At 40.5% G+C, this 15,630-nt stretch overlaps 2 protein-coding genes across 6 annotated transcripts in view; both read right to left on the bottom strand.

Moving 5' to 3' along the window:
- Positions 1 to 4,404, bottom strand: part of CDC14A (cell division cycle 14A) — a 51,213-nt gene extending 46,809 nt beyond the window's left edge. For all 3 annotated transcript variants that reach the window (XM_030278660.4, XM_030278659.4, XM_072932540.1), the window contains exons 1-2: positions 4,269 to 4,404; positions 3,735 to 3,825 (exon numbers count right to left, since the gene is read on the bottom strand). In XM_030278660.4, coding sequence (XP_030134520.2) covers positions 3,735 to 3,825; positions 4,269 to 4,374 — 197 coding nt within the window. In that variant the 5' untranslated portion in view covers positions 4,375 to 4,404. The remainder of the gene's footprint in view (positions 1 to 3,734; positions 3,826 to 4,268) is intronic.
- Positions 4,405 to 7,314: 2,910 nt separating this feature from the next.
- On the bottom strand, positions 7,315 to 15,611 carry EXTL2 (exostosin like glycosyltransferase 2). 3 transcript variants are annotated; one of them, XM_002187625.7, is made up of 5 exons: positions 15,477 to 15,611; positions 13,863 to 13,931; positions 11,809 to 12,236; positions 10,425 to 10,495; positions 7,315 to 9,868 (listed from the first exon to the last, which is right to left on the bottom strand). In XM_002187625.7, exons 2-5 carry the CDS (start codon positions 13,865 to 13,867, stop codon positions 9,377 to 9,379), a joined length of 996 nt encoding a protein of 331 aa, XP_002187661.4. In that variant the 5' UTR covers positions 13,868 to 13,931; positions 15,477 to 15,611; the 3' UTR covers positions 7,315 to 9,376. The 3 variants fall into 3 exon arrangements, with proteins under 3 accessions (XP_002187661.4, XP_012430658.4, XP_072788650.1); XM_012575204.5 differs by having other exon boundaries at positions 13,863 to 13,934; positions 15,477 to 15,610; XM_072932549.1 differs by lacking the exons at positions 7,315 to 9,868; positions 10,425 to 10,495 and adding an exon at positions 10,511 to 11,269 and having other exon boundaries at positions 13,863 to 13,934; positions 15,477 to 15,610.
- Between the last annotated feature and the right edge of the window lie 19 nt (positions 15,612 to 15,630).

Consider the following 15,630-nt stretch of genomic DNA (forward strand, 5'->3'; position numbering starts at 1 on the left):
ATGAGATTCTTGTTTCACAGCATTTAAATTCTTTGTTTGAGAAAACTACCCAGAAATAAAAAGGGCATTAAAAGTTGCTTTGATAAAACTATGTGAAAGCCAAGTTAACCAGTCAAGTGTAGTATTCTCAACCCAGATCTGCTTACTGGAAGGTGAAACGTGAAAGATGCTATTCTTAGAGAATAAAAAGCTTCTTACTAGTGCCTAACTCATTAACTGAGGTCCTGCCAAGGCAAGGTTTGTCTATTTGCCAAATGGCAATCTTCATCAACATGGGTTGTTTCTCATTAACTCCATTTTTCTGAAGCAATAGTTACCTGTACTACACTACCCTGAAAGACTGTACTCCCTTATAGGAAGTAGTGCAGACTTTCTTAGAAGAAACCTCAGACAGTTCCAGAAAGACTCTGAAAAAATCTTACAGGAACAGAACTATCAAAGAAGAGATTTCAGAATTGTATCATTCCATTCAGGTTTCTTGTTCTCTTAACTGAGGCATTTGTGTATAATTTCTCTGGCATGATAGGTTCAAGGGTAAATTGCAGCACTTTAGTTGAAAGTAATGACAGTTCTAGTAGCAAGTTCCTAGTCTGCTAGCATTTAAGATAGGCTTAAATGGTTATAAGAACATCTTCATTATCTTTTTAGTGTGAATGTTTAAGTTAGACAGTATTATGAAGTCATTAGAACAGCTGAAAACGTCAAGTGAGAACTGAAGGCTAAAGTGCTCAAGATTATATAACCACACTTGGTGTATAATTAAATCATGTGACAAGGTACAGGAGCAAGTCAACCCTAAACTTCCCAAACCATCAGATATAGCACTACAGCTCTTTTGTTTAATAAATGGGGTATTGTACTAATATAAAAATTGCTTTCTTATGGCTCTTCAAGAGTGGGAAAAAAAAAAAAAAAAGGGAAACAAGATAGTGAGTTTTTAAGTATTACATGATCCAGTAACAGGCTCTCTGTAATCAGGCAACTCCAACCCTACATATTCATGAGTTTTCAGATCAGATACTGCTTCAGTGAAGCAAACTGACACCACTGTAAAGTCAGCCAAATAAAATTCTGTAACAGGCTGACAGAATAAGAGCCCAAAGAAAAGCAATTTAAACAGAAAAAAATAACAGAAAGACAAGCAGTTTACTTTCAAGCACAGTGAAGTATCTTTGTCTTGTCATTAGAATGATGCATCTAAGCAAAGTTAAATCAATAAACAATTTTATTAATGTAATTACTTGTACACCTTGAGCAGACATCTCCTATCCACCTCCTGAAAACTCTCTGAACAAGTCATTTGATTGAAAAGGAAAAGTGGCTGTGGAATTCTGACCACAAGAACCACCCAAGGAGGCCATTTCAACGAGGATTCTGCAAACCACTGTTCTGAGCTACAATGTTACAGAATTTCAAAACTCACTTCCAAATATTTACTTTGCTATTATGCAACAAATACTTATAATAATCACTTTATCAGAAAGAAGATTGCATTTTTGAGGAAGTGAGGAGACCATCTGATCTGTTGTACTAAAGTTACACTCTACTGCTACTTGCAGAGAAACCCTGTCAGGCCCCTCACTTTGTTTTGTGTGCAGCCTGGGACACACAAGTGACTGATGTCAAGCTTGTTGATGAGCATAAAGGAAGCTATAGTAAAATCAGCACTTCCCCAAGAACTGAGTCTTGCATTCTGCTCCTCAACTTACCTTTAGCCTTCCAAATTCAGAAAGATATTAAACATATACATAACACGTAACCCTACTGACACTTTTACTTCCCTGGGACCATATAAATCTCCTCAGATATGAGAGGGCAAAAAAAAAAAAAAAGTTAAGATCAGGCATTACCAAATATTGCATACACTGATAGGGATGGGTGCTGCAATACCAATACCAGGGGAAAGTTTAGCAATGGTACGTAAAAGGTTATTACACAATTCCTTGGTACCACCTGGTAACTGTCACTCATTTTCATATGACATTTCAGCATTTTATGAGCACAAAAGGGAGAATATATTTATGGAATCAGATACAGGACAACAACTTTAAAATGGGCCAAACAGATTAGGAACCATCAATTCAGACCATACCTCAGGAGTTACGTGTTCAAAGTCTTTAGATGTGTCCTAGAAGATAAAGGAAACTTTGCTTCCTTCCATTACCCAGTAATTATATCTGGTATCAGGTTACACCTTCATAGGTAGTTAACACTGGGTCAAGGAATATACCTATAGAATTTCCTTTACATGTTAAAGAAAATTACTTCCCTCTCAAATTAACACCCTCTCAAATTTCTCAGTACTTTTTTTTTTTTTTTTTTTTAATATGACAGTGTCCTTACACAAATGCTTCAGTTACAGGCCTTGGTTAGTACAACCATTTGTAACTAACAGTAGAGAACTGCTCCCCCTTCCTACCCACAAAATCCTTCATACGTCCACATAAGAGTCCTTCACACTTCCTAAACACACATTAAGAAATAAAACATAATACTAAAGTCTGGAAGAGATACAAGTTTCCTTTTCTTAAAGCAAGTGGAACACTTTCACACCACACAAATTGCTCAGGACCTTCCTCAGTTGAGTTCTGCTCTCAGTATTAGTATACTCCAAAAGTCCCTTCCAATCAAAATTCCTTAATGACCATTAAAGAACTTACTCCCAACCCAAGCAGACCGTTACAAAAATCAACTTTCAGAATGAACCATTGGGAACTCCAGTAGAAGACACACAGCTTAAGATAAGAAAACGTCTAGAAAATATATCCTGAAACTACAAGCTGTGCAAAGAAAGTAAGCTAAAAGCCAAGGAATATTGGTTTACATCTTCACAGAAGCAGTACTGCTCACTGGCGAAAGGAGGGAAGAATGGCTGATGCTCACAATTGCTTCAAACCATTTAGGAAAAAAGTTATGCTTAAAATAGGAACATACTTTTTGTTTCACTTCTGCTGCAGCAAACGCTGTGTCAAGCAGGTAGGTATATATTATCACACACGGAACAGTTGATCTTGAAATACAGTCCAAAGCAGCAAGGTTTTAGCCACAGCACAGAGTGATTACTTTGTCTGATGTTTTTTATGTCCTTAAATAGTATTCACAACTATAATCAGTTTTATTTTTTACCTTCTATGTGAAGTCAGTGTCTTACAATCATGAACTTTTTACATCGCAGAAAATATTTTTTTTGCTGTTCTAAAGATACAAAAGCCAACAAGAAGTGCTATCTCAAAATAGCTCTAATAAATAAATAAATAGCTCTAATAAAACCAGAGTTACAAAAGAAGTTGCAGATGCTCTTCAAGAGCACATTTAAACATTGCATCCTCATGATTCTGTAAACTCCATACTCTCTAGACAGGAAAATACAGGAAATATAAAACAAACTACTGTTTATCTATTCGTGCCAAATAAGTCTTCTATTTAAGACAGCATTCAATTAAGTGTGATTAGTCCAAATAGACCTCCATGTTTTAAACACATCTTACACAGCTCAGATATCCTTCTTCGAGCTCAACCACGATTTAAGCCATTTAACTGGCCTTGCAGTTTTTATGGGTCTTTTTATTAAGTCACCTTGTTAAATTAGTTTCAGCTAATAAATAAATACATTCGGACTAACTTCATGCTCATAGTCTATGCAAGTAACCCAATGGGGCAAAAATACTCTACAAAATGTATGTGTGTTGGGGAGACTCTCAGGTGATCACTTCGAATACGCAAACTACACTTACTTTTCATAGACCAGCTCCTCATCGGTACAGAAGTAGTGGGTATTTACGGTACTTTTCGGTTTAGTTCGTAAAGTAGCGAAGTACAACCGATCTGAAAGACAGATTTAGAGGCACAGTGTCGGACAGCGAAGGCGGCCGGCCGCCGCCTCGGGGCACGCCTGTCACCGCGGGGCGGAAGAGGCTCCGCCGCTCCTTTTTCTGCTGCGTGAGCGGCGGCGGGAGCGTCCGGACCGCTCCGCCCGCGGGCCCTGCCCCTGCCGGACCCCCGCGCCCCCGAGAGCCCCTCGGCAGCAGCCCCGGCCCAGCGAGCAGCGCGCAGCAACAGGTGCCGGGAGCGCGGGGAGAGCAGCGCCGGGGTGCCCGCGGCTGCCGGGGCGGGCAGCCCGCGAAACCAGCCGGGCAAAGGGGCCGGGGCCGCGCCGGGCAGGCAGCAAAGCCGGGGAAGGGCGGTAGAGAAGCCAGCGAGTTTCCTCGCTAGGGGAGGCTCCGGGACCCCGCGGGCAGGGGATGGGGCGGCTCCCGCCCCGCTCTCACCTTTCACGAACTCCGAGGCTCCCCCCAGCACTTCGGAGGCGGCCGCCGCCGGCTCCATCTTAAAGAGGGCGCGGAGTAAGGAGGCGCGGGGCGGCTCCGAGCTCATGGCGCTCCGGGGCAGCGCCGGCGGGGCCGGGGCGCGCTCGCAGGGACGCGACCCGCTGCCCGGAGGGGCCGCCCGCCAGGGCCCACGGTACTGCGAGCGCGGCGGCCGCAACCCACATAGGAGCGGAGCCGAGAACGAGCCCCGGGACACGCCGGGCAAGCGCCCGCAGAGACTCCAGCTCCACCCCGCCCCCAGCCAGGAGACGCCCCCGGATAAAGCGGCAGCGGGCGGTTACCAGGCGACCGGCGGCGCTCTGGCAACCGCGTTACGGAGCCTTTGTGTCGCCCGGCCCAAGGCTGACGCTGCGAGTGACCGGCCCCCGCGCTCCCCCCGCTCCCCGGCCCGGCAGCGCCCCTGCTCCGCCAGGCAGCGGCCCTGAGCCCGGCACCGCCCCGCCCTCCGCCCCGCCTGCCCGGGCAGCGCCGCTGCGCCCCGCTGCGATGGGGCTGCTTTTCCTCGCCTGGGGGCGGCCCGTGGCGGAGCGCCCCACGGGCAGCGGGCGGGTGTCGCGTACAGCTCGGAGCGGGGCTGAGCTGAGCGCTGCCTGAGCAGCGCGGCCGGAGTGGCGGGGCCGCCTCAGGAGCGGGGGAACCGGCGGATCGCCCGTTGCGCTACCTGGGACACCCTTTGTCCTGACAGACAGGTCGGTTGACCAATCAGAGGCCGCCCTAGTGGGCCTGCAGCCAATGAGGTGGCGGCGCCTCGGGGCGCGCCCCGCCCCAGGCCCCCCGCGGCAGCCGCTTCCCGCCCGGGCGGTGCCGGCCGCCGTCGGGCGCGGGGCTGGAGGGGCGGGAGCCGCCTGGGAGCAGCGGGGGAGCCGCGCCGTTCTTCTGACGTGCTGGTTCGAGCGCTGGACGCGCTCTTCCGCCTCTCCCGGTTAGAAGAAATTGGTAAGTGCCGAACGGGGCAGACTGTCCGTCTCAGTTTTACGACTGAAGCAAAGGTCGCAACGGAGAGGTTCCTTGAAGACCAAAAAAAAAGGGGGTTAAAAAGTCACTCTTCCCCCTAACAAGAAAAAAAATCCACTTTTGAAACACCTTTAAAAGATGTTGTAATACAAAGCCATATGCAGCCCTGAGGTTCACATTTGTATCACCAGCTTTCCCTAACACTATAAATAACCTACTGTAACCAGCAGTGCATACAATTAATCCTGGTGTGTCTGCTAATGAGGCTAAACATGAGTGTGAAACACTTGTGACTCTTCAGTTTTTAATCTGGTGTCATAAGCACTGGATAATTTTTAAAGCTTTACAAATAAGGTGAAGGACTACAGAAGACACTGCAGCTGTTTTGTATTTGCTTAATTTTTGTGTTGATTCTAATTCTTTGTACCTATGTTCTTACACTGCTTTTTTTCCAACTTTTTTGGAAAAGCTCCATAACTAATGTGCTAAATATGACCCTGTTTGTGCCTGATTCTGAAGCCTGAGAAAACCTCATTTTCAGTAGTAAGCACTATTCCACACAAGATACGAGAGTGAGACTGCAGTCTTATGTAGCAGCAAATTAAATAAAGGTTGTTGGAGGGTAGTTCCTTTTTACGGAAATCAGTGTTTATTTTGCTTTAGATTGTTCTTTACAACTTTCATTTGTGCGTAACCCTTAACAAAATCAAGTATTTCACTGGTGTTTTTTAATTTACAAGCAATTCTCTGAGGGGTACTGTCTAAGAGACAGGGTATCAAGGTATATTGTCCAGAACTGCAGGATTTTTTATGCCCATTTTTACTCAGTCTTTCACTACAGTTCGATGTAACACATTTCTAAATCAGTGCTGCACTCTGCTTAAGGGGAGTTTGAATGAGCAGACTAGAAATGGCTTTAGCAATACCCTTGGGCAACAGAAGGAAAGATGGAACAGTCTACAGGCTACTTACAGCATCTGTAGAAACAGTTTGTGTTAAAGCCTGAGATATGTAAACACATCCAGCTAGACTGGTGAATCTAGGAGGCAAATACTACTACATACTGAAGCCCAGCTGTCAAATGCTTATATACTGCTTATATGACTTGTGCAAAGCTAAAACTACAGTTTTCATCATAGAAAAGTTCTCATTTGTGGCAATTAGCTGCAGCCTTTGTAAGCATCAGAAATAAACTAACATTTCTTTTCTTCCCTGTAAAAATACATGCAAAATAACCTCAGTTTTTTCAATTCCAGTAGTATGTCATAGCTATTAGTATGATTATTTCATGAATGTCACTTTGTAAAATGCTATCTTTAAGAATATTGTAAACTAGTACAACTTAGTTACTCTAATCAAGACTATGTACTCATTTTAACATTTGAGATCAAATATCAAGGCTGCAGTGACATCTTGTGGCATATTTCTGTAAAGAACCAATTTTCTTGTGCATTTTAGCACTATATCCTGATTTTTTATCACAGATTTTTTAAATATATATTTTAGATACCATGTTTAAAATCCTGTGTTGCATTAACAGTAATTTCAGCAGAACGTTCAGAAGTGGTAATGATTCTGTTTAGATTCCAAAATATTACTAAATGACATAGATAATCTCTCATAGAAATAATCACATGCATACTATTTTGTTTAAAATATAATTTTTTGGTAATGTATTTTCAGTAAAGAATCTTAAGACATTTTTATAACTACCAAGGGATAAAATCCACTTTTTTTAAAAAAAAAGCAAACAACCCCTTTTGGTCCCAAAGTACAATGAATTATGGCTGGAGCTTAAGTCTTATCTTTGTATTTTCTTTGCTAGCTAAGACTAAATTATTAAAGCTCTTGGTTATTTTATGTCTTTTCTTCCTTCATAAGTAGGCCTTACCTAAATTAAATGAATGTATGTTCCAAGAAGTACACATTTTTTTAAAAAAAGAAACTTTGGTGCTTCTCATGAGTATGTAAACATTAGACATCTTAACACAAAAAATTTTGGTCAATAATCTGAAAATAAACACATCACAAGTCTGCTTTCTGTATTTTATTTCACAATGTTGCAAAATAAATTTAACAGTATCATTAAAAGCTTGTTCTATTAATTCTTTCACTGATACAGAAGAAACCAAAACAACTCCTTTGCTCCAAGAGAAGCCCAGTACTAAGATTTGTCTGAGTTGACAGTTCATTTCACATTTCAAAAATAAGGTTAACAACTGTGAGTCTTCACAACTCTGGTTGATACTGCACAGAACAGAAATTATGGAAATTTGCATTTCTAGAAAGATCATAGACCTGTTTGTATACTACTTAGCACTACAGCACAATAATTAAAAACTACTTTTCACTATTACAACAAAATTAAGCAGACTCTACATTGCCATGTTAAGATTCTGCTCTTTAAATCTTACAAAAGTTCTAGGAAGACTTCACTGAACAGAAAGCAAATCTTTTAATACCAATAGAACAAGGCAAAAGATTACTTAATTTCCCCCAGACTCACACCCTGCTGTAAAGAATTTGTCGTATTTTTCACTCTTAGTTCAGCTCACTTATTACAAAAATGACAGAATTATATACCATTTGTGCAGATGCTATTAGTGTACTAGGTATTAGCTGTGAGTGGTTGCCCACAGCTACCTTTGAACTGATTCTAAGAATCAATTAAAAGCTGATGCAGATGAAACTAAATCTGCTTTGGATGCCAAATCTGATTCTGTGACCCAGGAAAATCACTGTCTTTTGTTCTCTCCTCCATACCACAAAAAAAAACCAAAACCAAAAACAAACAAACAAAAAAGCCCAACCTTTATGCAACTTCATTGGTAAAGGTTTGCCCTGTCTATGTCAATAGAAGGTTTCCAGAATTACAGTCCCAGTCCAACAAATGCCATTTAACAGCAGCTCTGTTTCTTGCTGTAAATAAAGTCGGGGAATTCAGAGACTGATAATACTCCGTTCCTGTCAAATATCACTGTACCTTAAAATACTTTTTTTCATAATGCTTTACCAATTTATTGTACATTTTAACTCTGTTGTCATAGCCACCAAAAACCAGAGGAAACAAGGAACTAAAAAATAAATACTCATTGAAAGAGTACCTAAAAAACCAGTAGACCTGTAAAATTACAAAATGTTGAACACCCTGCTCTTACTAGGAACTGTAAGTAAGAATTTTTTTAACTAATTGAGTATTTTCCTGGGTGCATGTTTGTAACAATGTATATGCAAAATATCAAAATAAAACAAAGTACTAAAGAGAATATTAGTAAGTAAGATTCCATCCTATTCTTCTGGCTGCTTATATAAGTTTCATATTTCACGTATTCATTTTCTTATATTTCTAACCTCTAGGATTTACCTTTCAGCTGCTTGCAGTGTTTCAGCAACTCCAGGCAAATCAATACTAGAAAAAAAAAAGCCACATCAGAGATAATTTTCCATTAACTGAGCAGGAGTAGATATTGTAGGCAATGGTTTAAGGACTATCTGAGATTAAGGTGAGGTACTCTTCTGGCTTTCATAGCAGCTTCAAGAACATCTCAGAACACCGAGTAGCTTATATACAAACTTCAAGAGGATTTTGTACAGGAGGCCAGAAGCCTGGCCAGCAGTTCACTGTAGCTCTTCTACAGCTTCACTGGAAACTGGGTAGGAGTGGGTGAGGAGTGGGAAGGCAAGGAAGCATCTCAAAATGTAACTGTCACAAATATGCCTAGACCTCATTTGACTGGATAGGTATATTCAAGGGAAAATAAATCCAAATGTTAAGATCTGAAGAGTAGGAGTGCATTTTTGTCTGCATGTTTCTGAAGAACTGGCCTAATTAATTAGAGTAGCTTTTCAGGTTTTAAGGAAAGAGGATGAATTTATCACAGCTAAGCATGACTCTATATTCTTTAAGTTTTCTCAAAACTTACCTTTGTGAATTAGTTAGAAAGGAAAGAAAGTACATAAAAAGCTTAGTGGAGACAAAATCAGAGGCTACAAAGAGGGATGGCCAAGATGCAGTAATTACACCTTCTTCTCTCCTTGAACTCAGTACACTTCACTGAGTATTGTTAAACATTTAACACCTTAAACTCATTGGCTTACATTTTATTTTTGTGATTGGCATAATTAGGAAAACCAAACTGAGAAATCATGATATTAGAATATTTTAAGGGCATGCCATCATAAATATTAACGAGTTTATTTACACAGTAGGATCTCTGTAACAAATGCTCTGCTCGGTGCCACATTCCAGAATAGCCACTGTTAGTGTCTTTTTCTAAATTTCTTATGTCAACAGGCTTCACAAACACTCCTGAAGGCTTTCCAGTATGCTTGGCTACCAGAAAATTCATGGCAATATCATCACAGTTTTGAGTTTCATCTATTAAGGCGTGAACTGCTTCTGGCTGATGTTGAAAGTCTTCTAAATACCCACTGTGAAAAAATGCTGCACCGATAAGCACCATGGAATACTGATCTCCATTTCCCAATCCAGGGTTCTGCAGTTCAAAGCTGCCATAACTGTACACGCCTGAAGGAGTAGAAATGTGCTTTCTAGGAACAAATCCCACTATATGCTCTGGAAATTGCTGGAAGAAAAAAAGAAATTCAACACATATTTCACACTGTGGGGTGACCATAAGTGCGATCATAAGAGATTTATGCATTTTTTAAATGAAAGGAGGACAACATTATTGCCAGGAAAGAATTAAATTGCTGGCATATGGTCCTTTGATCTGCATAAATGTTGCAATTAAATACTGTTTCACAAAACAGTAATCTGCCTCATTCCACATCACATAGTGCCAACAAAACATCTACCCACAACTGGCGGCTGTGTATTTGGCACTGAAAATAACTTTACAGACAATTTATGTAAACACACAGACTACTACATATTTAAATAAATTCAGCAGTTAGCAACTTCATGGTTTTGTAAACTAAGAATTAAAATTTTAAAGTTACAGATACTACTAAAGAACAAATTTTAGAAATTTTGCAATTTCTACTATTCAACACTTCAAACTTCCTAAAATCTTACTTTAAAGGTAGAAAACCAATGGTAAAGCAGTATGATACAGTATTGCTCTAACTAAAACTATTAATCTCAAGTGGAACTCACAAATACTGCCTGCCAAACATTACCTGCCAAACGGAAAAGGCAAAAGCAAGGTCATGAGCACTGACTAGTGTGTCATCATCCATCATTAAAACAGCTGAAGGGAGGAAAATAGGAGAAAAACTTTTAATTGATCAAAATATTAAATACATGAGCACAGTATGCAGCACAGTATTTGACTAATGAAATATAAAATTTCTACAACTATTAAGCTGAATTGCAATTCCTTGAAAAGTAGATTGATAAAATATAATTAGATTTCAAAGCTAAAGCAAGTTTACAGCTTTGTTGTAACTGGAAGCAAACCTAAGTTCTAGATTATTTGCCAGGCTGTTACAAAACTCAGCAACCTTTGATCATCTGTAGTACAGCTGGAGAAGTATGTGCTAGAAAACTTCGGAGTGTTTGGCAAAGCAACTTAAAATTCTACTAATCTTGTGTAAACATACAACTAGAATAGAATTAGATACTTTTCTTTAGCATATACACTACATAAGCAAGTTAAATTGCCCAGGCAACATTCAGTATTATTAACTACAGAAGGAAGACTCTTTGCCTTAGTTTTAAACAAAAGACTACCAGGAAGTGGAAAAGGAAGGATATTCTTAGATCTGAACTGCAGATGCATTAAAACTTCTAAAGTTTACAGTTAGCACAGATCTTACTGCAGTAAACAGAACACTTGGGAAGTTGAAGTTTCCACTGTCTTTCTAGAAATCATGTATTTTGACTAGCAAGCGTGATAGGAAGGGGGCAGTAAATACAATTACCTTTACTAATCATGAGTAAGGTCAGGTCTGTAATGCAACATTTGGGGGTTTTTTCCACTTGAAACAAACAGGACTTATTGTTGTACACGTCCTAGAAAGAGCTTAGGAAGAATATTTACATGAATACCCAAAGAGACTGGGGAAAGTACTCTTAAATAAAAGGGTGCGTAATTCGAGATAGAAAGCTGACAGCTGGGGAGGGAAGTTTCTCAGAAGAGCAGAACATGTTTGAGAACTTAGTTTTAAGAGGAATGGACTAAATCAAGTCTTTACCAGATGACTTAAGTCCAGATTAGTGCAGACAATCAACAAATAACATGCATTTTGAATTTCAGTTTATGCTACAGAAGGAAGAGAAGCTGAACTACCTATGTCTGCCTCACAAAAGAAATGGAGAACTGTTCCAAAAGACCTTGAAATGCATTTGACATTTTTCTTTCCTTTACTCTTCACTGACAGCCTGGTGGTGGTATGCACCTGATATCATAACACAGTGTTCCTCTATACTACCCACACTTTATGAAGCGGTCCAAAAGATCCATTGATTTATTACACAGTATAACTCAACCATCTCTCTTTTAGCATTCAGATTTCAAGCATGAAAATAGTATTAGTAATAGCGATATGAACTGCTGATTACCTTTTGTTTCCAGGTCAGGGAAAGTCTGCAGTCTGTTTCTCATACGATTTACAGTTTGAACTTTAAAGACAACAGGGACAGGATGAGGCCCCAAGGAATTCCACATTTCCTCTGGTGTCTTCTCACCAATGTTGTTCCACACAACAATTACTTTATGTAGGTGGGGGATTGCTTGATAATGATTTAAAAGCTTTAGCAGTAAGTCAGTTCTATTGTATGTCTGCATAATAAGAGTGAATGAATCCAAGGCAGACTGACTCTGGATTTTTGGTTCCCTTCGTGAGTTGGGCAATTTGTCATCTTTGATAGTGGGAAGCAAAGCTGTTAAAGCACCTGCCACAAGAAGCAAGACGATGATCACCACAGAGGTGAAGCGCAGTAGGCGGATTCCCATGACTCTTCCTGGAAGCTTACAGAAGTGAAAACACCTTTAAAACAAGTAACAGGAAAGAAAGTCATTACACACATGTACAGTTTTCTCTCTTGATCAAAAATCCCAAAATATTAAGTACATTTTCATTAAAGTAAGTAACTAAGGACTTTAGCACTTTGGCAAATTACTTTCAACTATCAAGACAGGTGTTTCTGTTACCCGGTTTCTATGTTTACTTGCTTTTCACTCTTTTTGGTTAACTTTGGGTTTCATTGTTTTGTGAAAATAAATCTAGAGTAGTTCTTTTAAAGTGTTCATTTTTTCCTATTTTCTTAGTACTACATTTTTGATTGAACATTTACATACCTCACCATGTCTATCCAGCTGAAAGTAGAAAGCAAATTTGTACAGAGATTCAATGTTTTCAGCATTGCAGGAGCTCTACCTTAACTGGGAAGCAAAAAGGAGAGAAGGTGCCTTCTCCAAAGCTCTGGCAGGAAGGAGGAAATAAAGTGCTCACTCTTTTTCCGTCGCTCAGGCACCACACGGAGCAATTTTTATAACTGATTAGCTGTATTTTTTGTCAGTAATTTGTATAATGCTTGATAATGCTGCTTGATAATAGTAATCAGTACAGAAAATGCGATGCTGATCATACTAAGGTAATAGCACACAGATGGAGCAAAAGAAACATTCCAAATGGAGTAATACAGGAATGCAATGATCTCAGCAACAGCTGAATTGATACATCTAGAACTTGTGAGAAATAGGCAATGCCAGATGTTAGGTGCTACCTATCAGCTAACTGTGAGTGTAGATTTAGTTTAAGGCAGAGGTTTCTGCATCCTCATGATCTTGGAACTAAACAGAAGCTCTTATAAAGCAACTTCTAAAAAGATAGCCCCTCAGATGTTCTTCACACAGTGATATGATATCCTGAGTTGGAAGGGACTCATGAGGATTATTGAAGTCCAACTCCTGGCTCTGCACCGGAAAGGCCGCAAAATTCCACCATGTGCCTGAGGGCATTTGGACTCTCTCTAACAGCTTTATATCCTTCTTATACTGTATTCTTATAAAAATGCACAGAACAACCAAGAGGTGAGGCTGCATCAGCAGACAGCAGGACAATCCCCTCCCTTGCCCAGCTGTGATGCTGTGGCTGGTGCCCCAGGATGTCCCTCCTGGCTGCCAGGGCACTGCTGACTCGTGTCCAACTTGCCATTGACCAGGACCCCCGTGTCCCTTTCCGTGGCACTGCTCTCCAGCCTCTTGTTCCCAGTCTGTCTGTACATCCAGGGCTGCCCCAATCTAGGTGCACTTGTCTTTGTTGCACTACAGTTTTCCTTTACTCCCTCTTACCTTGCAATATTAGTGCAAACTGAATAGAAGATGAACATTCTAAGCTTGCTACTAACTCATCTATACATTTTCTTTTAATACCATTACTCATGTATGCATATTATTCATGCTACCCTGTGAGTAATTTCTAGGTTTTCAGCAGGGAATTCTGGTCAAATTCAGTGATCCAGGACAACCAAACAAGTACAATTTTTGAGAGCATATCTGTATAGGTTTTTTTTTTTTCACAGAATTTTGAATAATTTCTTTCCAAAGTGCAAATAACATGCTTGAAAATATGAATGTAAATTATTTTAATCTAAAATGCCTCGCTACTTACCTCATTGTTGCCACATAGGATTGTTTTCCTCGCTTCTTTTTACAGGGCAAGTGTTTGTGATCTTTGAATCTGCTGGAAATGAAAGGCATTCTATAACTGGAGATCAACAGTTATCCACATGCTACCCAACATTCTTTTACAAGTAAAAGGTCCTCCTGTTATTGACTGATATATGGATTCATGGCAATTATCCCATTCCTGTTCCTAATGCTCAGTTGAATAATTATCTCTGCCTTTCAATTAATGCTCCTGAAAGAAGACATTACACCAGATGGTTAAAAAGAAAAGAACAGCCTGTTTCTCTGCTTGTAAAATTGCTGCTTTCTGCCAGTGCAATGCCTGTGTGTTCCATCCCTAAGTTCAGCTATGGAGACATAAGTAGGTCTTCAGAACCTGACAGGTATTCCTTTGCTCATTAGGCACGACTGAAATATATATTTGGCTACCAGTCAGGCAAATAAAATTTTATCCCAATATTTTATTTTCTGGGTCATACCCTTGACACTCTCACTAAGATTATCAGTTGTATCAGAGGTTTAAGGCACAGCATTTGGTCTTCCCATGAGGTTTGGCAGCTTGGAAGATATGAGTGCAAGCACATAAAAGAAGGATGTACAAGACTCAGGACAGCAGTGTAGGTAGGAAAGCTGTGCTCCTCGGTTGTTGGAGAGGATTTTGTTCCTTTAAAACTCACCAAACAACCAGAGTCATTAATTTTGATTTGATAATGGTACTATGAAAGTTTAGAGCACAAGAATTTATTGAATTTATTGAATAACTGAACCTCTGTGAAATTCCATAAGAGTAATTTGTTCGGGCCATGTAAATTTGCTTCTTAAAACTAGATTTTTTATTTGTGCATATACCAATCTGACTATGTCCACATATACTGGTCTCCCCAAATCTGAGATCAAATCTTACTATGACAAGAGGTCACTGAAACTATTTCCAGAAGCTAACTGCTTGTTCTGGTTCATTTTATAGGGAACAAACAATCATGCCTGACTTCTAAAAATTATTAGCAGCAGTGGCAGCACAGCATTTATGAGGTCCTCTATATTCCCATCAAATGTGCTTTTGAAGAAGTGAACCTCAGATCCTCTTTCAGCAGTTTGCAACCTAGTTGCAACACATACCAGTGCTATTGTAATGATTAATTAAACTTAAAAAGCATATTTGAAACGAAAATATAAATACTGTTTGCTGTTTATGAGACTTTGCTTGCCATACCTTCTAGTGGTTACAATAGGTGTAGTGATAGGCAATGATGATATTACTATGTATTCTCAAAATAAACGCCTATTTAGATGTTTTAAAATTAGTATCACGGCACTTTCTAACAAGCAAATGCAGATAAGTTTTGTCAATTAAGTTATGAAATTTCAATACTAGATTGACCTCTTTTTAAAAAGTATACAATACTTGCAGAGAACGCAAAATTGACGAAAATAAAATCGCTAGATCAAAGACCAGTTTTTTAATCCTCGTTCCAAGAAGAAGAGTTCTCGAACGGGGTCCCCTCCCTTGGCGGGGAGCACCTCTAACAGCACCCCGCAGCAGCTGGTGCAGCACCGCCCGCCCCGCTCGGCGCCCCTCGCCCACAGCTTCGCTCACGTTCCGCAGCCGCCGCTGTCGCCGCTTCCTCCGGCCGGGCTGTGCTCCCCAGGGGTCACCGGCAGCAGGGCAGGGCAGTGCGGAGGAGGTACCGGCCCAGCCCCGCCGCTCGGCCCCGCACCAGCCGCTCCGGTGACTCAGGGGCGGCCGTGCG

Source organism: Taeniopygia guttata, chromosome 8 (genome assembly GCF_048771995.1).
Source record: "Taeniopygia guttata chromosome 8, bTaeGut7.mat, whole genome shotgun sequence".
NCBI lineage: Eukaryota > Metazoa > Chordata > Aves > Passeriformes > Estrildidae > Taeniopygia > Taeniopygia guttata.

Excerpts from the sequence above, each read along its gene's own strand:
- EXTL2 (XM_002187625.7), bottom strand. Across the intron at positions 10,496-11,808 it reads CCCTGACCTGGAAACAAAAG|CTGTTTTAATGATGGATGAT; the intron begins GTAATCAGCAGT and ends TCCTCCCTTCAG. Across the intron at positions 9,869-10,424 it reads TTGCCTTTTCCGTTTGGCAG|CAATTTCCAGAGCATATAGT; the intron begins GTAATGTTTGGC and ends TTTTTCTTCCAG.